Source organism: Telopea speciosissima, chromosome 8 (genome assembly GCF_018873765.1).
Source record: "Telopea speciosissima isolate NSW1024214 ecotype Mountain lineage chromosome 8, Tspe_v1, whole genome shotgun sequence".
NCBI classification, from domain to species: Eukaryota; Viridiplantae; Streptophyta; class Magnoliopsida; order Proteales; family Proteaceae; genus Telopea; species Telopea speciosissima.
In genome coordinates, this window is record NC_057923.1 from 60,171,964 (window position 1) to 60,194,670 (window position 22,707).

At 39.4% G+C, this 22,707-nt stretch overlaps 3 protein-coding genes across 4 annotated transcripts; all 3 read left to right on the forward strand.

Annotated features, from left to right (window-relative positions):
• The first annotated feature begins 359 nt into the window (after positions 1-359).
• Positions 360-14,558, forward strand: LOC122671958 (pentatricopeptide repeat-containing protein At4g02820, mitochondrial). Of its 2 annotated transcripts, XM_043869450.1 has the most exons (3): positions 389-488; positions 6,081-6,393; positions 13,223-14,558. In XM_043869450.1, the coding sequence occupies exons 2-3, from the start codon at positions 6,112-6,114 to the stop codon at positions 14,477-14,479; spliced, it is 1,539 nt and encodes a 512-aa protein (XP_043725385.1). In that variant the 5' UTR covers positions 389-488; positions 6,081-6,111; the 3' UTR covers positions 14,480-14,558. The 2 variants fall into 2 exon arrangements, with proteins under 2 accessions (XP_043725387.1, XP_043725385.1); XM_043869452.1 differs by lacking the exon at positions 6,081-6,393 and having other exon boundaries at positions 360-488.
• A 1,508-nt stretch (positions 14,559-16,066) lies between these two features.
• Positions 16,067-16,576, forward strand: LOC122672523 (ankyrin repeat-containing protein At5g02620-like). Its single transcript, XM_043869985.1, has one exon. It carries the CDS (start codon positions 16,067-16,069, stop codon positions 16,574-16,576), a length of 510 nt encoding a protein of 169 aa, XP_043725920.1.
• A 4,361-nt stretch (positions 16,577-20,937) lies between these two features.
• On the forward strand, positions 20,938-21,525 carry LOC122672524. The gene has a single exon (XM_043869986.1). The coding sequence runs from the start codon at positions 20,938-20,940 to the stop codon at positions 21,523-21,525; it is 588 nt and encodes a 195-aa protein (XP_043725921.1).
• The last annotated feature ends 1,182 nt before the right edge of the window (positions 21,526-22,707 follow it).

A 22,707-nucleotide genomic window follows, 5' to 3' on the forward strand; every position in this document is an offset into this window, starting at 1 on the left:
TAGGGTATGAGCCAAATCTCCAAAATGTACAATTTATAGGAACTTGATACACTGAAGTAGTTCTACCAAAATATATAAAAAAAAATAAAATACACAGAAGTAAACCCCGTAGAACCGTCAATCTAGATTGTAGAACTTTTGATGATATCCATTGGATTAGAATCTTTCATGTCCTGGTTTAGCAAGGATGTAATGGGGGCCAAGACACCAGATAGAATTGCAGACGTTGTCCGAAAACCATCGGATTGGAACATTATAAAAATATTAACTCCGTTGAATTGGGATCTTTTTCTCCAATCGCGTCTCTCCTTTCCAGTTTCATTAAGAAATCTTCGACCTGTCTCCTTTTCACTTGCGCACGCTCACTTGCAAGTTGAAAGTATGAAATGTCTTCGCGGGTTTAAAACTTTATGAAGAGTAGTCACTGGTGTTTTTTGCTTCACGTTCGACGTTTTCCATCTCGGTGAAACAAAATTTTCTCAGCACAGGTTGGACTTTCTCATTGATTAACAATAGTGTGAGTTTTCTCTTTTTGTCTTTCTCGTCTTTTCTATTCTTCATTGCGGTTCCCTATATCCTAGTTGTGGACATTATCTTGGGATTGAAATTGGTGGACTTTGTCAGTTCATGTTAGTGAGTGAGTTGGATACAGGGTTTGACTTATTACTGCCATTGGTTTGTCTCTCCTGAGGGTATTTTTGCATTATTATGATGTTACTTGATTGAAGTTCTTGAACTGTTCGATGAAATGCGTGAGAGAGATTTATTATGTAAGCGCGTAATTTACGGTTTATCTAGAGTAGCATCGATGTTTTTTTAGGGAAAACCGCCTTCCATTACCCTTGTGAATTAGTAGAGTCGCAATAGTCTATCACACACATTTGTAAAGGAAAGAATAGATGACAAGCTGGGAACAATCTATCACTGGGTTTCCCAAGACATCTATTATAAACTCTCAAAAGATTCAGTCAATGGCACATAAATAGCATGAAGAGATGGGCTCCATCGTTTTAGGTCCTCTCTCTGTACTCATTTATTGAATGAATTATTTTTGCTGATTGATAAAGGCTCATTTCATGTCAGTTGAGTTGTTCTTAAGAGTTTTTTTTTTTTTTTTTTTGGAGTAAATTATGTGTACCTCCTCTGGAACTAGCCCATAACTCATGTAACCCCCACGATTTGAAAAAATACACGTACCTCCCCCACTTTTACAAGCTAATATCAAAGTGGCCCACTCAGTAAGTTGATTCCTGTTAAGTGATGACATCATCAGGTTAGATTTTACCAAATGACCAAACTACCATTGAAGAAGGGCAAACTTGCCATTTTACCCTTTATGCAAAAACCCAAATCTCAAGGGAGACAATTTAGGGTTGAGGTTTATTCTCTGCAAACCCTTTCTTCTTCGACGAAGAGTTTTTTTCATTGCATGGAAAGCTTAGCTCGCTTCAGGGAGAGAAGGATTTTCTGTTCTTTGTTCTGTCGTGCCTGTAATGAAGCTCTTATGCTCCCTCTAATAATTCCAATCTTCACAATCCTTGTGTGGATAGCGTTGATTGTCATTCTTGTATTTCTTGCCTGTATCCTACAAAACATATTTTGTTTCTTTTAAAACATTTTCATCGTTTTGTTCTTTGTGGAGGTTGGTTACACTTAGTGGGTCATCACAGTTTAGTAATTTCAAGTGCAAATAGGTTTTCCTTGTCTGCGATTCGGGACTGTTGCTGGTTTTTTGAAATTTAGTATAAAGTGGATTTGAACCACATTACTGTTCCTGTATAAATTCATGAGAATCATTTATCTAATTATTTAAAGACCAGGGTAACAAGGACACGGACATTGGTATCACTGTCTGAAATGCCAGAATTTTGAAAGATGATGTTTCCTTGTAAAAAGTTTGACGAAGTTAACAATCGATAATAGAAATTGCAATCCTGTGCATAGTTGTTATGGCGTCGCCTAGGTGTCCAGGCTCTTGCTTGGGTCCAAGGTGACAACATGCCTTGTTGACTCTTAATGAGTTTATGTTGATTTATGTTTATTGCTTTGTTTTTTTAATGAATATGCTTATATTATATCCCCATGTGTGGTGTCCCCCTCCTCTGTCTCTTTTTCTTGTGGTTCCTTAGTAAGTTTCTTGAAAGCGAACGATCTGTGAAATTTAGGACAGGAAGACGGTAACTTTCTTGCCAGTTGATAGCAGCTGCTTCTCTGATATGAACTCTTAGATCTGACATTGTTGACTTGCTAACCCTGAAGCATCTTTCCAGTGTTTGTTCCAGTTTCTACCTACTTTGGGGAACTCTGTTCCTCTTCCTCTTTAGCCCTACCAGTGTCCAGGCAGACACCACTTGCGTGCTTTGCTCAGAGAACTTCAGCAACGACACGAACAACACAATGGGTGTACAGCACCTTCCCACACCGCTGGTCAGCTCAGCTCCATCAACCGATTTGAGCAATCTCTAGGATATCTCTCCTCAGTGGCACTAGGGCCTGAGGTAAGAGCAGCGAAGGTACAATAACCCCATCCTCACCAACTACGACCCGACTCCATCTCCCCCCCAACTCCGATCATCTTTCCACAATAGCTGACCATCCCTTACCAACCACGACCTTGTCTATGTTATCCCTCTCTCCACCCCATCTCCGACTCTCTTTTTACACTATATCTCTCCCCACCCCCGACTTTCCTTCTTCCTAGCCCCAACTACCTCGCTAAACCCCATCCCCTATTTCCCCGTGAAAACCCAACTCTTGCCTTTTTTCGTCCCATCTCAGACTCTCTCTCATAGCCCTCTTACCCCATCCCCTCACCGACACTCGCTCTACACTCCCTTGCCCATCACCCATCATTGAAGGTGTTTGGTGGAAAAAAAAATACAACGGTCGGATCCCACGTCTCAGCTCACTCCACGATACCCACGCCCCATGCCTCCCCCCCATCCCTCTACCCATGCCTTCTATTCCCGTTACTCTTACACCCTCTCCCCCACCGCCATTCCCCTACTCCCTCTCCATATTCCTCACCCCTCACCCCATCCCTCATCCGTCATCCCATCCCCTGATGCTTCCCCACCTTATCCCCAGCGGCAGCTCGACTGTCCAAGCGCTAGTATTCGCGACGATATTACTGGCGCTCAGCTACACAGCGGTAAGATTTATCTTTTGGCATAGTTAGATGGAGATTTGCCGGTTACCCGTGTCTCTTATGCGGTAAGATATTTTGACTCAGTTTGGTGGGGATCCCAGTAACCACTTGCTCCTTTTCTTCTTGCTGTGTATGCTTTTCCCCCTCCCCTTCTGTTACGTGTGTCTATGTTGTCCTGCCTCTCTTGCTTCGCTGCTTGTATCTAGTATCTTGAGTTATGTGTGTGGAGTCTTGTTTTATTTATTATTCTATACTGCACTATCACCTCTTTGATCTGTTTGATCCGCCGTATCATTAACCTGGTGTGGTCTTTCTGGTATGATTCTCTGGTTTACTGGCAACTATGAATCATGTTTTGCGCTCTATCTAAGTGTTGAGTTTGTATTTTAATGCATTAGGGTTGCCCCTTTCTTTTATACTATTCTATACTCATATATATATTATCTATTTTTATTGGTGCATCAAGTAGGCAGCCGACATCGTAATATATTCAGCCAATCACTTTTGCATGGATCCTATTTTATGAGCTACCTTTTCTTTAAGCATCATGTCCTATCGACTGTCTGCTAGGGCTTCCCTATAAGCGACACCCAGCATTGACGCCCAGATGCGGTGACAAGTAGACAAGGGTGAAGCTAAGAAGATTGTGGGGAAAGCAAAAGCGAGGAAATATGATGATCTTTATAACAACCTGAACACAACAGAAGATGAAAAAGCTATCTATAAGATAGCTAAAGTAAGAGAAACGATGTGCAGAGATTTCAACCATGTTAGATGTATTAAAAGTGAAGATGGTAAGAGTACTAATAAGGGATGAGGATATTAGGAAGCGATGGGAAAAGTACTTCTATAGCCTACTAAAGAAGAATTCTCGAGTAATAGACTAACAGTGCCCCAGAGGGCTACATTATTCATCGAGAACCACATGTCAAAGATATATACGCAAAATTAGGGTGTTTGAAGTAAAAGAAGCTTTAAGAAAAATGAAAGTAGGCAAGACACTAGGCCTAGACGGAGTCCCAATAGAAGTGTGGAAGAGCCTAGGATTCTATGGTTTAGCCTGGCTAACCAAGTTGTTTAACAAGATTATGAGTACCATGAAAATGCCAGATGAATGGGGGGAAAAGTATTGTGGTCCCGATTTTCAAAAATAAAAGTGATATTCAGAGCTGCAGTAACTATTGAGGCATAAAGCTGAGGAGGCATACGATGAAGTTATGGGAGAGGGTTATTGATACCCAAGGAAACTATTATTTCGGAGAACCAATTTGGCTTTATGTCAGGGAGATCCACGATGGAAGCTATTTTCTTACTTAGGAAACTAATGGAAGGTATAGAGAGGGCAAGAAGGATCTCCATATGGTCTTTTGCCTATGACAGAGTGCTAGAGAGCTAATTTGGCACATGTATAGAGAGGGCAAGAAGGATCCCCATATGGCCTTTTCCTATGACAGAGTCCCTAGAGAGCTGATTTGGCACATACGAGAGAAGAAGAGGGTGTCATATAAATATGTTGACGTAATTAAAGATATGTATGATGGTGTGGTGACTATCGTAAGAATTGTGGGAGGTCAAGGTAGTGAGTTCCCTATTACTGCTGGGCTACATCAAGGATCTGCCTTAAGCCCTTGTTTGTTCGCATTTATCATGGATGATTTAACTAGAGCCATACAAGATGAGATTCCTTGATGTATGTTTTTTGCTGATGATATTGTATTGATGATGAGACAAAAGAAGGGATTAACACCAAGTTGGAGTTATGGAGATCAACCTTGGAATCAAAAGGTCTAAATATAAGAACAAAGATGGAGTATATGGTGTGCAACTTTAGAATCACTATGATGGTTAAGGAGGTGGTCAACATTGATGATAAGGAGATACCTCAAAGTGATTATTTAGATATCTGGGCTCTTATCGTAAATAAAGAAGGCGATATAGAGGATGATGTTTGATCATGTTTCCCAAAGAATTAAATAGGATGGATGAATTGGAGACATGCGATAGGAGTAGTGTGTGATTGGCGTATTCCTTTAAAGCTTAAAGGAAAATTTTATAGGAGATATATGGTGTGGAATGTTGGGCAGTTAAGAATCGTCATATAGATAAACTAAGTGCAGCAGATAAGGAGATGAGGCTGCTGAGATGGATGTGTAGCAAAACCAGGAAGGATAAAGTAAGGAATGATCAGATTAGAGTTGAGTTGGGAGTAGCCCCTATACGGGATAAGCTATGAGAGAGTTGTTTGAGGTGGCATGGCCATGTCCAATGGAGCCCTTCGGATGCTCCACTTCGGAGGAGTGATTTGATTCAGATTGAAGGAATTAAAGGAGCCAAGGCCTAAAATAACCCTAAGTGAAGTGTGAGGAAAGACATGCATAGCTTAGGTCTTGTATCTTGTATGATTTCGGATAGAGTTGATTGGAGAACAAGGATCCATGTAACTGACCCCATTTAGTTGGGATAATGCTATAGTGTTGTTATTGTTGCTGCTTATATAATATCCTATGCTTTGTTTATTATATGCTGGTTTTCCCATTTTAGGCCATTACTAACATAATTATATCATATTGCATTGATATGGCTTCTATGTTATACTGCACGCGTAGGGTACGACCCTCCAACAGCTTGGGTTGCCTAGTCGCCTTGACAATATGAGACTGTGTTTTGAGTGCAGAGAGGAGATAGAGAACATTTTTTCTCCAAGTTACCGAATCTTCGTAATGGGCCCTGTATGTCTCTTAATCTTGGAACTTGGATAACTCAAGTAGTTTAAGAGGAAAAACAAAAATCTGCCACCAAACAACTTCCTTGTGCTGATAGCTTGTGCCTCCCTGTTCAGCTATAGCTTCCTTGTTCCTTTATTTTCTTAGTGCTAGTGTCTCTCCAGAGATTTGATAATGGGGTCAATATGCCCTTGCTGTGACTGTAACAGTTGAGGATTGCATCAACTTGGAGGTCAGAAAATGTTGGGCCGTTGTGCACGGACAGCTATTACAGCTGGGCGCATGTTTTCGGGTGAGGCAATGGTGGAAGCTGTATCAAATGGTGGCAGCCATAGCACCAGAGCAAACACTGGTGGACAGGACACGATAGGACGAAGGCTTCTCACTCTCATATACCCGAAACGCAGTGCAGTTGTCACTATCCAAAAATGGATTGAAGAAGGTAAATCTGTCCGCAAGTATGAGCTTAATCGTGTTGTTCGAGAGCTTCGAAAGCTTCAGCGTTACAAACATGCACTTGAGGTATCTCTATGCTTTTGCTTTGAATCTTGGTTTATGGGTTTTGCCTGGTTGTTTATATATTGTTCATATTCTTTTTTTTAAAATTTTTTTTATTTTGGATAGATCTATGTATTGTTTGTGAATTGTGATTGTTAACTATACGGTTGGAGTTTCAGATTAAGGAATTTGGGTGATGGAAATTTAAATTTCACAGAAGTAGCAATGATTAAATGTGCATACCACTTGTCATGTTGAGGGCTTTGATGTTGCAAATTTCATTTAGTCCAGTTTGGTTTCAGATTTGAACTCTGCTGAGAGGTGGGGAGACAACAGAAAAGGAAAGAGAGGAAAGCTTGAACTGTATTCTGGTTTTTATTTGGTATGACGTATGAACGGAGAGTGAAGTTTGAAAAATGAAGTTTTATTTGGTATGAGCTCTAGTTTAAGTACAATGTTTTGGTGCTCTAATCTGCGAGGGTAGTAAACGAAAAAGGAAAAAAAATCCACATGAATAAAATGAAATTGGAAGGAACTTTTGGTTTCAGGACAGTAAAGGATTAGTAGGGCCAATTTATATATGATATTTGATAAGTTATGGTAGGCTGAAATAAAACAACACTAACAAACCTACAGAAAACAGAATCGCAGTAATCCAAAACACAGCATAAACTTCGACTAAATAGAACTCCAAAACGATGAATCTGATGAAGGTGAAAATAAGATATCCTGGGGAACTTATGGGGGGGGGCTTAAGTGGTGCACATATCAAAGTTAACGGTTGGATGGAGGAGAGTAGCATAGTTTATAACAGCACAAACTGATGGACAAATTCTTAGAATTCATCGGCTGAAGTTTAAACTAGGTTGCTGTCCAACAGGATATAACAGACATCATAACAGTGCTGGAAAAAACTGACAGAATATGAAAGAATTCATAACAGTGGAGTTAAATAAGAACAAAGAAAAAAGATTAGAACTCACCTAGGGATGCACATGGTAAGACTCTGGGGGCTGGAATGCTTGCTGGAACAGTGTATGACAGTAAAGAAACACAAAAGAGAATGGAGAAAAAGAAAACAAAAGGATATGGCTAATACGTATCACCACCTATGGCCTGCGGTTGGTCTTCACCACCCTCCCTCCAGGCTTCACCACCTTGGTTGCCACTTGCATCACCACAAGGGCTGTGGCTGATTCACCACAATGCACATACTCACATGGAGTATATTTTTGTCAAACATCAAATCTGTATGCTAGTGTGCCCTTTTCTCTTTATTTATAACAACCAATGAACTGATTGCAAGAATAGAAACTCTCCTTGCTACTTGGCCGCCAAGAAAACACTAAAAAGGAATCCTTAGCTATTACAAGGAGAATAGAAAGCAAATAAAATAGAAACTATGATGGAATCCTTCTAGAGAGTTTCCATTGCTATGACATGCAAAATAAAAAGTAACAGAGTTAGAAACTAAGAAAATAGAGACTAGCTATTTAATCCTGTATAGGCATTAAATCCCTAATATTTGGGCTTATAAAGTGGGCCTGTTACAATAAAAAGGCCGTACCCAGTGCACAAGGCTCCCCCGTTTAGCAGGGTCTGGGGAGGGTCAAATGTACGCAACCTTACCCCTGTTTCCAGAGAGGCTGTTTCCAGGACTTGAACCCGTGACCAAAGAGTTCAGCAAGTGAGCACTTGACCAACGTGCCAAGCACGACCTTCTGTGGAAGGTATATGGTGGAGAAAAAAATAAATGAACCATAGAGTTGCAGAGGAAAAATTAATTTAAATGGACGTATCATCGTCAAGGTGAATTTGCCCCTGCTGTAGGGTTTCAAGTGTCCATCCCAAGATTATCTAGTCAATGGTCCAGATATCTGCCATATGGCAGATTGGATGGGGTCACAATTTTGTGGACAGGTAGGTAGGTAAAAGGTCCCCTGCTCAAATGTAATATCTTGGTCCAAACAGAGTAGGCCAAGTGGCAAAATAAAGCTTTAAGAGTTCATTAGGTTGAAAATACGACGGAAAATGGCAATACATAGGAGACTGTATGATAACTTTTGGCTCTGGAATTTGGCACATGGTCAATCCAGACCATTCCTTATATATCCAACGGTGTGAATTGCCACATCCTCCTCTCACATGGCATAACTAGGTGGACCGTCAAGGCTTCATCGGTGGGCTGTACAAAAATCTTTTGCCAAAGAAAATTGACAATAATTCATTTCCCCAAAATTTAAGTTTCTCTGTTGCTTTAGTCAAATATGGGATTTCATGCACCTTAAAGTTTACAGAAAAAGAGGAGGTTCCTTTCTTTATCAAAGTAACGTCTTTCCATTATTATCATAGCATTCAGTGGGATGGTATTTCATCTCATTGATTATCAAATCAGTTATGGTTCTTTTTGGCTCCAAAAACGGAGCTAGATTTGTGATGGCCCTGATATTTCTAGTGCTATTGATTCTCTTGTTCTCTTGAATTCATAGAGTGAGAGAACAGAATCTGCATAGAATATAGTGAGCAAAAGGAGTGAGAGGATTGAATCTGCATAGGATGTAGAGGATCTAAAAAGGTATAAATTTGCCAAAAATAAGGTTAAGAAGTGTTAGTGCTCTTAGAAGTGTTGTCATTGTTGGCAACAGGGACTTGGCATTTGGGCTCACGTTTTTTGCTTATTTCTTATTGGTCCAAAGGGCATCTCTGGGAATTATTTAAATATTCTCTTGGGAGGACCAAAAATGCATCTCTGGAGCCCTAGAGAAGAAAGAAATCAAGGAGAAGTTGTCTTCTACCATTCCGGCGTGATTCGAGAGCAGAGGCGCCAAGGAAATCAACAGAAAACATCGGTTTGGTTGTCGGCGATGGAATGGAGTGCTTGATGCGTTCTATTGAAGATTTCACAACATTCGTTTTGGAGTTGGGAGTTTGCTTTTGAGAAGGTAAACGTGTTCACAAACCATTGCTCTTGAGTTCTAGGTTTATTTCTCTGTTCTTGAATGCATTGGGTAGAACCTGGAGTGTAATCTGTTGTGGATTGGGTTTGTGATTGAAATCTGTTATTTGAGTTGATTGATTGTAAGGCTGAGGCCATTTTGTATTGGGGATTGAGGTCCTTGCCCTCACTGAGGTGAGAGGTTGAAGCAGGGTAAGGGGTATCCTAGCCGTAGGGGCGGCTAATTGTATTGGAATTGAGTATTGGGCATATACGAAATCCTGAGGGGTATTGCTTCGTGGACGTAGCCTTCACATACTGTGAGGTGAACCACGTATATCGTGTCTCTGTGTCTACTGTTATTTGTTGGAGACTAATCCCTGTTTTGCAGAGTGGGTTTAGAGTCTTGGTAGACCTGGCCACATTTTGGTGGTGCGAGGTGAGACTGTAAGCGACTGCGTGGTTTGTAGAAGACGTAAAAATTAAGGGAACTGATTCACCCCCCCTCCTCTCAGTTCGATCCGGCATTCACAAGAAGATTGTGGAAAAAACAAGGGAGAAGAGATATGAAGATCTTTATAACAATCTGAGCACAAAGCTGGGAAAAGATATCTATAAGCTAACTAAAATGAGGGAAAGGAAGACTGGAAGAGTAGAGATCTCGACCATGTTAGATGTATTAAAAGTGAAGATGGTAAAGTACAAATAATGGGTGAGGACATTAAGAAGAGATGAGAAGGTTATTTCTGCTGCTTACTAAATGAAGGCACTTTGAGTAATGGTGTTCTGGAAGACTGCATTACCAATCAAGACACCACATGTCGTAGATATATACGAAAAATTAGAATGTCTGAAGTAAAAGAAGCTTTAAGGAGGATGAAAGTAGGCAAGGCACAAGGTCCAGATGAGGTCCCAATAGAAGTGTGGAAGAGCTTAGGAATATATGGTTTATCTTGGCTAACCAAGCTGTTTAATGAGAGCATAAGTAGTAGTTGTTGTAATAGAAGATAGTGAGCAAGTGTGTTTTGAGTGGTCGATTTCCTCCAGTTTTTGTAAGCCTTGAATTGAGAGAGAGAACATTTAATGCAGTTATAAGTTCAATTAATTAGAGTTATTGTAATTTTGCTTTCCTCTTGTCGATAGGATTTACTAGGAAGTTGAGTTAATTTTGATTAGATACAGTTAGAGTTAAAGTTATGTTTCAATTATAGGATAAGATTAAGATTTCTTGTGCTTTAATCTATATAATAGCATGTAACTAACGATTCTGGGTTAGATTTGGGATTTGACTGAAAAGGTTTACCTTGTTGCTACCCAGAGCTGTGTGCACAGATCTCTCTTCCTCTCTGATATTTTCTCTCCCATCTTAGTATGATTTCTCTAGCAAGAGGGAACTCGACCTTTCTCTGGTTTTCTCTTTTCAACCTCAGTTTCTTGGGTCTGATTCCCTACCATAGAGCAACTTATTCTGTGGAAACAGCACCTTAAAGCCTGCTGGATTAGTTAGTTACAGAGTTGATTTCAGATCTCGTCCTCCCCTCTCCACCAGTTTCAATTTCAGGAGTTGGTCTTTGCAGTGACACTTGCTGGCTAATGCTTCTATGGTTTTGGAATAATATAGTAAGAGATCACAAACCTGTTTGTAGTTTCCTTGCGGCATTTGGAGCCCAAATTGAAGGGTTGGATTGAATGCAAAGAGCCTCCTACCGTCAGTTTACTGTTGCTCTATCGTGAGGTATAGAGATAACATAATACTCCCCTTTTAGTCCTATTTCCCTTATTGCCCTTCCCCTTTTAACTGATAACCCACTTCTAGCCTTACTTTGTGTTTGTTCCAAGTCCATCCCCTTTTCTTTAATTATTATTCCCTTCTTATCCTTTCTCTTTATATCTACCTAAATGCTCCTTTAAAATTCTGCCTATATACGACCCTGCCACTCTTTTGTTAGTATGTAATAAACTACAGATTTTCAACTGAACCTTTGATTTGAATTTTTTAAATACTTGGGTGGGCTCCTAGTGACCAAGTTGAAGGGTTTTGAAATTTGGGTCCGCATCAACACCTCTTAGAGATCCACAAGAAACTCTTGAGAGGGTAGCAAGAGTAAGAGAAAACTATCCCTAGAAAAAGTTAAACCGTATGCACTTAAACAATGAGTTGAACATTTTTGTGAGAGGTGAAACATAGTTTGTGGCTTCAACAATGAAAAGTTGTTAAAACACTGCTCTTATACTTCACATTTCCAATTTGTCAGACTCTAAGCATCTTCATTATTATCTGTATATGTGTAAAATGTGTTATTGTTGCCGCTAATCAACTGAAAATTTCTTTCCACTAGCTCCAAACATGCATGATAAATAAAATAGGCTTTATAATAAGGTCCAGCACTGGTTGACTTTGGAACTTCGTTGTTTTGAAAAATTCATCACCAACTTGTGGAAAACTTCATTTGTTGGGCATGCCTGGATTCAAAGCGAAGATATGATAGTGATATTAGTGTATGGAATAGTAATCAAGGGGGCAAAAAGTGGGGAAAGGATCCTTTCTGATAAGTAAGACAAATCAAAATACAGAAACATGTGTACTCGAGATGGTTCTTCTTAAGAGTTGAAATTACATTCTCTTTGTGCATTGGTCATTTAGAATTTTTGCCATGCAGAACTACTATATTGTCAGTCTTTTTCCTAATTTGTGCTGGTGCAAGTTAGAGTTCTAAAATATGCTGAAACTTAGCGGTGCCATGCGTGGCTCTACAATTTAGAAGCACAATGTAGTACTTCTAACTGGAAATTGGTTTCTTCTTATCCATGATTCTTTGTTTCTTATTTTTCTTGTCATATATTTCATCCCATTTTCAGTTGAATTTCTTTCATATTTTTGAAATAACAAGAACATAAAAAAGAAGTGAAAACGTATTACTTAATAACTGCTCAAAGATCATATGGTTTGAACTTCTTGTGTTAATCAGTTGATGGGTGTCACTGGTGCCCAACTGCTGATAGCTATTTCTTCTTCAATTTTTCTAGATTGATCAACTTTCTCAGGGAATCTCAAACTAGGAGAAAAGTGGTGTGGGGGTAGGGGGGGGGGGGAGGGGAGTGTACTGCCCATGCCCAGGCACCGTTTGTGGGGGGGGAGGGGGGGAATGACCATCCCGCCCCCTGTGAAAGTGGAAATCCTGCCCCCTAAGATGCTTCTGTGCCCTCTCTCATTGGCCCTCGCATGCTCCCCCACAGAGAACGGTCTCTCATTAAACTAATTGAAAATAAGCTTAGAAAGCAGGGTGATGTGCTCACTCTCATGCTTTTGATTCTTATATGCTATTCTTCCTTCATGAAAAACAGGGGAGTCTTTTTGCTCCCCCATCTAATGTTTGGAGCATCTAGTGAAAGGTAGTAATTAAGTTTGTCACAAGTATATGGTCAACACAATTTTGTCTCTGGATTTGGCATCGGCTTCAGTGTCATAGCCTTCTAAATCCACAGTTACAGACATGAAAAATATTTCCTAGTTTTTAGTTATTCAAGTCCATATGACCATTTGTTCTGATGGTTCAGACTTCAAGCAGCAAGTGGTATTTTTCTTAATTGTTTTACTGTTTTGTTCATCCTGGAATTAATTCCAGATTGTTAGTTATCAACTTCTTTATTTCTATACTATCAACACATTTTGTCTCGTCTTGATTCCAGAATGCTAAAAAGGCACTATGCTTTTTTAATTCAGCTTAATTCTTGTTTTTTTTTTTTTTTTTTTTTTTTTTAAGGATTGTTAGGATTGCTAACTGATGTGTTTTTTTGGGTTATGACCTGACGAGCCGGTATCCATTGTATGTATTGTCTAGCATTTGAATTTTGAGTTTGTTGAGCTAGAAATTCTTGACTTACAAAATTTTCAACTTCCGTTGCCTCTTTATTCAGGTATGTGAATGGATGACTGTTCGACGAGACATGAAGCTGTTACCAGGGGACTATGCCATCCATTTGGACTTAGTTGCAAAAGTCCGTGGCTTGGCTAGTGCAGAAAAGTTCTTCGAAGATCTTCCTGAGAAAATGAAGGGACAACCTACCTGTGGTGCTCTTCTTCACACCTATGTACAGAACAAGTTGTCTGTTAAGGCTGAAGCTTTGATGGAGAAAATGTCAGAATGTGGATTTCTGAAAAATTGTCTTCCTTATAACCACATGCTATCCTTGTATATCTCAAATGGAGAGTTGGAGAAGGCTCTGGCAATGATTCAGGAGTTGAAGAAGAAAACATCCCCGGATGTGGTTACATACAATCTTTGGTTAAAGATATGTGCTTTGCAGAATGATGTCAAGGGTGCTGAACAGGTCTACCTTGAACTGAAAATGTCAAAAGTATTGGGAGACTGGGTTACATACAGCGTGTTGTCCAGCTTGTACATAAAAAATGATCTGCTTGAGAAGGCAACACATACCTTGAAAGAGATGGAGAAAAGGGTTTCTCGAAAAGAACGCGTTGCTTATCCATCCCTTGTTAGTTTGCATGCAAGCAAGGGTGATAAGGATCAGGTCTACCAAGTATGGAAGAAGCTTAAGTCAACCTTTCATAAGATGAATGATGCTGAGTATACCTGTATGATAGCGTCATTGTTGAAACTTGGAGAATTTGAGGAAGCTGAGAATATCTATACGGAGTGGGAATCTGTGTCCGGGACTAGAGACTCTAGGATTCCTAATTTGCTCCTTGCAGCTTACATTAACAATGATCAGATGGAGAAGGCAGAGAGTTTTTACAACCGTATGGTGGAAAAAGGCATTGCACCTTCTTACAATACTTATGAACTTCTCACATGGGGTTATTTGGGTAAGAAGAAGATGGACAAAGTCCTAGACTACTTTGAGAAAGCCGTCAAGAGTGTGAAGAAATGGGATCCCGATCATAAAATGGTCAGCGAAATATACAGTCACCTTGAGAAGGAAGCGAATGTTGACGATGCAGAGCAGTTCTTGGTTATCCTTCAAAATGCTGGCCATGTGAGCACACAGATCTATAACTCTCTGCTGCGGACATATGTGAATGCTGGGAAGATGCCTCTTATTGTTGCTGAACGCATGAATAAGGATAATGTTCAGTTGGATGAAGAGACACACCAGCTCATTAAATCAACAAGCAAACTTTGTGTAGGTGAAATTTCTGGAATCTTTTCTTGAGAGATGCAAAACCATTGAATGCACCTTTAAGGAAGGATATGGTGCAGATTAGAGGATTTGACAGAACAAGGGGTAGACTTAAACTCACCTTGCTGGAAGTGGTTTAAAAAAAGAAGAAGAGCGAAACAGGATTACAATATTTTAACCACTGTTTGGAAGGAGTACACATTGTGTATATCTCATCGTTGTCGTGGCGTCTATGCGACCCAAGGTGTTGCAGGGGGGCCTGGGGTGCAAGGCGACACCAACTAGGCAACCAAGCGTGACAACTATGGTATATATATATATATATATATATGGATATCATAGTGTTTTACTTATTCTATTGCATCAATTTTATTAGGATTCCTAGTGATGAACCAAAGTAGATTTGGTTGTTATCCTGTTGTTATCTTCTATGTACTTTAACTGCAGGTGAGTAATAAGAATGCGAAAAGTTTAGTTTCCTTCTTCCTACTAATTACTAATCTTATCTCTTCCTTTGGTACATTAATTTCTCATCTTAAAACCTCAATTTCTAGTCCTTTATTGTCTAAGAATTGGTCTAATTAGTTTTGTGCTGAAACAAGCGATGACACAATCCAATCCAATCGAATTTGGTTTTATTTTTTGATGCTGCCAGGATTGCAAGGAAATCCTAAAAACCCTAAGGGGTATTTATGAATCCAAAGGGGAAGGGGTTTATACCAAGTTGATGTCTGCGATGGTTGGGGGGGGGGGGGGCAGCAAGAACATTACTGCAACTCGCGTTGCAGTACTCTTTAAGTACTGATCAAACAATGAGAGGAGGGGTTGGCAAATCAGTTGATGCAACTCAATTTCTGTGGTTGCAGGTAGGAGTGTCAATTTCCAGCCAGAACCCAGATCGGACTGATGAAAACGACTGGTTCAAGTTGAAACCGAATCAGACTGATATAAAACCCGGCGCAGACCGGAATAGACTTTTAACTTAATGGGGGGGTTTGGTCTATTACTAGTCCAAAATAAAAAATAAGACCACTGACCGACACCTGTAGTTGTGGGCTAATCAATATTGAACACAACGAGGAGCACTTGGTTACAATGGAGCAACCTTTATCGTTGCACCAATACCCGGATCCCTCATTAACTCAAAATTACTAAGGCTCTCTTGGAGGACATACACACGTTTTGCTTGCACAAATCTGGACATAAAAACGTTTTGCTTGCAAAAATTCAAACTTAAATTGTGTGTCTTGCAAGCTAATAACGCAATAAAAATCCCACCATGTTACCTACGTTTACATGTGGACCTCAGTCATCGTGTTGCACGCATGCATCGATCTTGTGTCTTTTGACACGAAATTTAGGATATCGTTGGTTTCAAAGTTGTTTCAAAAGGAAAAAAAAAACCAAAATTTAGTTTAAGGTCGTTAGATTGATGATTGACTTCACGAGTCTGAGTCAATTAAATTACACAAGTCAAGTGAATGAATTCAATTAACCATAGGGTCCTAACACTACCACGCCCTCTTTAAAAGACCAGGGAAATCTCTCCCGAATTTTCATGATTTGTTTTTGAAAGTTGGAGCCACCTCGATCTCCGGTTAAGTAGTTAAAATCTCTAGCATGGAAGAAGCATCAATTTCTGATCCTAAAGATCCTCCTAGCTGTGGAGATGCATATAGAGCGGCAGTTCATGGGAACTTGGAAGTTCTCACGAAATTTTACCAGAGAGAACCAACCTCTTCTATCAATATTTGTGGTGACACCATTTTTCATGTTCCTGCTCTGAATTGCCACACCAATGTCACAATAGAGCTACTAAACTTGTCAATGTCGCCTATCAATATTGGCGGAGGCTTAAAGACGAAAAATTTCAATGGCAACACAGCACTTCATGAAGCAGTTAGAGTTGGTGCTTTGGAGATTGCTAAGAAAATGGTGGAAAAGGAAGAGAGCCTTGTCCATGAGAGCAATTCTATGGGAGAGACACCATTGTATTGGGCTGCAGCTTTTGGACAGATGGGAATGTTAAGGTTCTTAGCCGCGAAAACGAGCAGCAGCGATGACGACTCCGAATTGAGAAGAAATGATGGCTCTACAATTCTTCATGCGGCTGTAATTGGAGAGTTTTAGGGTTTGTGTAGTGATTTGATTATCTACTTAATTTATTATTATTTGTTTTGTTACATACATAAATTACTATCTAATGGTAATATATGGAGGTTCTCATTATATAATTGTATGAATTGAATCAGGTTTAGCTATAGAGATAATGGGTGATTACCCTGATCTAGCCTTTGCTCGTGACAATGAAGGGATCACAGTTCTTCTTCTGTTAGTGCACTCACCTTCATCAATCAAGAGTGGAACATTTTACTCCGATATCAATATAATCCATTCTTCCTTCATTCCACTGGCATTGTTAGATTTAGCAATCTATTTCTGTACGTACATCTCGATCTTCTTCAATCTCTAGATATCTATAATCATTGTTGTCCTTTTATCAAGGATTGATTGTTTGGTAGATTTACATTTAGGTATTCCATCGGATGCTCATAAGGTCACACAGACAGATCTAATAAAGGAGGATCCTTGTGAAACTGAAAATCAACAGAGAAAACCAGGTTATATCTTATTTCTCATATTCTCTCCTTTGATTGGGCTGTTATATATATATACATATATTCTGTTTTGATCTGTTTTTTTGGTCTTATAAGAGAATCTTTGTTCTTTTGTTGAAATGAATAGCCCAAAAGTATGTATCAAGTCCTTCGCCTTCCAATTAGGGTTTATGTTGTTTGGTAGGGGTGTCAATTTTGGACCAGAACCGGTAACCGGATCGAAACCGGCCTGCTAGGAATCGAAACCAACCCACCCAATAGCTTATTGGTCTGGTTCCAAATCTACCAATTAAGAACTGGTGGAACTGGTAGAACCGAAATAAATTCACATCCTAACCTTAATTCTTAAGACTCAAGGTCATGAGAGCTAGGGTCAAACCCTTTCATTTTTTTTAGTTTTTCAATTTTGGCTGGTACCACTTATCTCATATACTATTTTACCAAATATTTGGCTGTAAATTTTTAAGATCCATTTAAGAATGCTAACTTAAGAACATACCTTAAAATAATCCTAACTAATGAGGGTGGTGGTGTTCCTATTTATTAATTAATAGCAATATAGACCAGTTATGTGATTTGTGGAAAAAAAAAAAAAAATCATATCTCAAACGATTGAAATTAGTGTCTTATTATAATATTATTAAATATATGTAGCATGTGTTGGGGAAATTTTTTTTTTAAAATTTTGATGGGACTATTTGGAACCGTTTAGGAACCGGAACCAGCCCACCCATTAGTTAATGGTCTTGGATCTCAAGTTTGGAACCGATTAGCTTATTGGTCTGGTTCTGGTCCTGATCCCTTAGAACTAAGAATCGATAAAGAACCGGACCGATAGCCTAGAACTAGACCAATCGACACCCCTATTGTTTGGGGCTGTTTTGGATCAAGCCATGTGGAAATTGAAATCTATACTGGCAAAATCGTTATCCAACAGACAAAATTTTCCCACAAATCGGGTACCCGTAATCGCAGGCGCCAAATTGAAATCCCACTCTGATTAAAAAGGGTATTTTGAAAAATACAAAAACCTAAGGGGTATTTGCCAACCTATAATAGGGGAAGGGGATTATTCCATTTCGGCGCATGTGATTACTGGCAGCAAGAAGATTCCTACTCTCCGGTTAGCAGGAAATATTTTTCCATGTCCAACCAAGAGAAGTCCTTATCATTTGGGAGCAGGCTGGTTCTCCTACCAATTCCAAAATTGAGTTTATTTTCTGAAAAGAGATTCTCTAAGCTGCCAGGGGAGGTTATGTTAGCACTTGTTATGTATGTCTTGAATTCTTGTACCTGTTTCGAAGATTGACCCACTTCGACATTTTTTGTGGTGATCCGGATGGAACTTTTTCTGAGATCTGTGATGGTAGCGGAGGGATAGAGCTCACCACTGATCTCGTTGGGGGTGTGGGGGCGAAGCCCCTGCGGTACGGTTCGACCCTACCCGATGGATCAACCCGATCCAATGGAGGAGTACTTATATTCATTACCCGCTGTAAAGTGAGTGAGATTTGGGGGTTTTAGATTAGGGTTTCTGGGAGAAAGAAGTAGCACCGTTTTGGGTGTTCTTGAGAGATCTCTATTGTAGTTTTTCTCTCGTTTGCATAGTGAAACATGTTCACCTTTGCCGTGGACGTAGCACATTATACTAATGTGTGAACCACGTTAAGTCGATCTCCGTGTCATCTTGCTCTGTTTTTTGTTTTTGTTCGTGTTTTGTTTGGTGTTTGTTCTAACAACACCCTCTTTCTCCTCACATAAAATGACGTCGATGCCTTCTTATGTATGATTTCACTCCACTGCACCTTATTGGTGCACTCCTCTATGCCACTTGCTCAAAAAACCCCTCTCCCTTATTTTATTGTAATCTTTTATTTTTTTGGTTGACCTAATACAAAACTATTTCTCTTGCAGGAATGATCAGAAGATTATTTAGATGTGAGTATGACATCTTTTTTCTTCTTCCTTTTATTTGAAAATGATCTATATCATTATTTCTAGAGGTTTTTAACAGGACAGGTTATGATTTTACCTACAAATTTTACTAGTGGGTATACACATATGAAATATTTTTCTTGCAGGGTTTCCATACCTAAGAAAGATTGATGATGGGAAGCAAAAGCATAAATTAGCATTAGAGCTTGCAAAACTATTGATAAAGAGAGAATCCTGTAACTCAATGAACATAGTCTCTTCAGTTACTACAAATACAATCAATGGCACCCTTATGCTAGCTGCAAAGCATGGGATTGTCGAGGTTGTTGATGTGATCCTTATAGAATATCCCTGGGCTATTGAGTTTGTTGATGAGAATGGGAAGAACATACTCAATTTAGCAGCTGAATTTTTTCAAGTTGGAGTTTTTAAGTTTTTAAAATCCAAAGGTTTCCTCACGAAGAAGATGGTTGCAAATGTTGTCAACAAGGGGAACACAGCTTTGCATCTTGGAGCAAAGTTTGTTGATCATCGACAAAATAAAATTCATATCCCAGCATACAAGATGGCAATGGAGACACTTTGGTTTCAGGTACAATTTCTCATCAATTAACCACAGCATTTTATATTGAGAAATTACATAGTTACAAGAGATTGTTAAAAGCGTGTTTGGATTGGTGGAATTGACAACCAGAAGAAGTGGTGAGGAAAGACATGCATAACTGAGGCCTTGTAACTAGTATGATTTGAAAAATAATGCAAATTGGAGGATAAGAATCCAAGTGGCGACCCCATTTAATTGTGAAACGTATGGGTAAGTTTTTTTGTGTGTGGGTAAAAGATAAGGTTAAGTTGAATTGAGTGTCATTATAGAAGAGGAAGGAAGGAGAAGGGGGGGGGGGGGAGTGCAAGAATTAATTACTTTGACATTGGTGAACGATGATGGTTGGAATCCTCCAAATTAAGATGGCTAAAACCTTTTAGGAGAAAAGTTCTTTGTGGGGGAGTGTACCTCCTGTAGGCCCAGACACAGAGGGGACGATATGACCGCCTTAACCCCTATGAAAGGTGTAAATCCTGCCCCCCATGATGCCAATGCGCGTGCTCTCATTGGCCCTGCATGCATACCGGGCTCACGCTTCCCCACATAGAATGCCGTCCCAACTTTTTATTATCAATCTTCTGTTGCTGACCCATTTTAGTGCAAAGAATATGGGCCTTGTGCCTTTTTTTTTACTAGAAAGTCATGTATATTAAAAATAAAGAATGAAGAGTACAAAAAGAGAAGAGATGGGAAACCCCGTAAACACTACACAAAGATTGTTAAACCAAAACCCCTCACTTACGACATTGCCATTAGCAGGGGATTATACTTAACTGACAAACAAGCATGAGAAAAACCCACAAAGCAAGCTAGCGACACCGGAATCTAGGTTTTCCCTGAGCATCAAATATGAGGTCCTCTTAAACTGATGTAAGCCAGGAATCAATGGGAGTTATGGGCCTTGTACCTTTGATTGATAAAATAACCAAAATATCCCTATTTACTTAAAACAAAAAATGCAAGTTTGAAAAGACCAAAAGGCATTGTTAGCTAGGGAACCTTGGCTCTTACTTGGATGCAATTTTGTCCCTAACAGATCTCCCACGTGGTCTATATTTTTTTTCAGGATAGGTAATATCAATTTATTATACTGATTTGGCATATTTTTTTTTTTTTTAATGTATGGTTACTTGAATATGATCTTATTTATTTATTTATTTATTGGGGTGCTGTTCTCTGTGCTGCGCAGGCTGCGCCTAGGCACATGGGGGTGGGTGCAATGATCACCCTGCCCCTGACTGATAGGCCCATATGCCTGGGTGTAGCCTACGCTGCGGCACAGAGAACATTCTCCCTTAATTTATTTTTGGTGATCGATGTATAGAAAGTGAAGGATGTGTCTCTACCGCATCTATTGGAGTTTAGAAGTTCTGATGGAAAAACAGCAAATGATCGAGCTATTTGCCGACACCCACCAGCATCTGTTAGAAGATAGCGTGAAGTGGATTAAGGATGCAGCGACTGCTTCCATGCTTGTCTCCACCCTTATTGCCACCATGAACTTCACTGCTGCATTTGCTATTCCAGGAGATTATAACCAAAATTCTCGTCTCCCTATTTTCACCGGCAAAGCAAAAGATCTTCCAACTTTGTATGCCTATTCTACAACAGCATTGTTTTTCTGCGTTGGAACACTTGGCACTTCTCTATCCGCTTACTTGTCTCGCTTCCCTGTGAAAGATTTTTACTTCTTCTTACCACTCAAATACCTAGTTTCAGGTAGCTCCCTCTTTTGCTCTGCAATCTACACAGTTACAACATTTGTGCAAGCTCTCATACTTGCAACAAATGCAGAATTTACAATTGTGCAAGGGTTCTTAGTACTTCTCCCCACCATAATCGCTATAATTTCGTGTAACTTTATATATGTTGATGTAATGTTCCCGGTCTTTCGTTACATTGTAGATTTACTTTTCTACTGAATTTGTTACAAAAGGCAAAAGAATGAAGGGAAAATCTTGTTGTAATCAGGAAAGGTGAAAAATAAAAAATAAAAAATAAATTGTAACCTTATATGCTCTTTTAGTACAACACACATTTTCACATGTGTATTGAGAAAAATGTGTGGCTTTTAATGCTGACATAATGGAAAATTATTTTCAAATTATGTTGAAATTTTTTTTTTACCCATCTATTAAATAACTTTTGAGAATAAAACCAGGGGTGATCAAAACAAGTTACGATTTCTCGCTGCCCTATTTTGGTGACAACAAGATGCACCCATAAATAAATGTTTAATTGTGTCTATTGCCATAAAGGAACCCAAATTTTGTGGTTGAGGGTATAAACTCTAATCAGACCGATTGAAATTCACAGGTTTAGCGCAAACTTTTATAGTTTTGGTATCGATTGGGGTTTTATGAAACCAGTAGAAATTGAAACCGAACTACACGAATCGAAATTGAAATGGATCAATATAAAATCCAGACCAAAACCAATAAAATAAAAAAAACTCTTATTTTTAGTATTTTTATAATTTGTATGAAAAACCGAACTAGTAGAAGCCCGTTAAGTCAAACTCTAAAAATAAAAAATCCAAACCATCCGAAACAGACTCTTAGCTTAACGGAATTTGGTCTATTACCGGTCCAAAAATAAAAAATCAGACCAAAATGACCAATTGACACCCCTAGTTGCAGGCTTATCAATATTGAACCCAACAATTTCACTGGCCAACTTACAAAGGCGCATTCTCTGGACATAAACACGTTTTGCTTGCAAAATTTCTAACTGCAATCATTCGTCTTGATCGCTAGTAACTGCAATCACAATCCCATGTGTCATCTACGTTTACCTGGTGATTGTGATTGTCTACGGTGCGCTGCCTGCAGCGGCTTGAGCGGCGTACAAACAGGACGCAGCGCAATGATTGCCTTACCTCTGCTCGGGCAAGGCACTCAGGTAGGGGTAAAGCGGTCATAGTGTTGCGCCCTGTTTGTAAGGGTGTCAACCGGTTCGATTGCAGTTTGGTACAATATGTGAAACCAAAACCGAATCAGAACATGTGTTATCAAAACAACGGTTCGATTTCAGTTTAGTTTTTATTCGAGTCCTTATTTGGTTTCATATTCGTTTAGACCCTGATTTGTATTTGGTTTAAATCC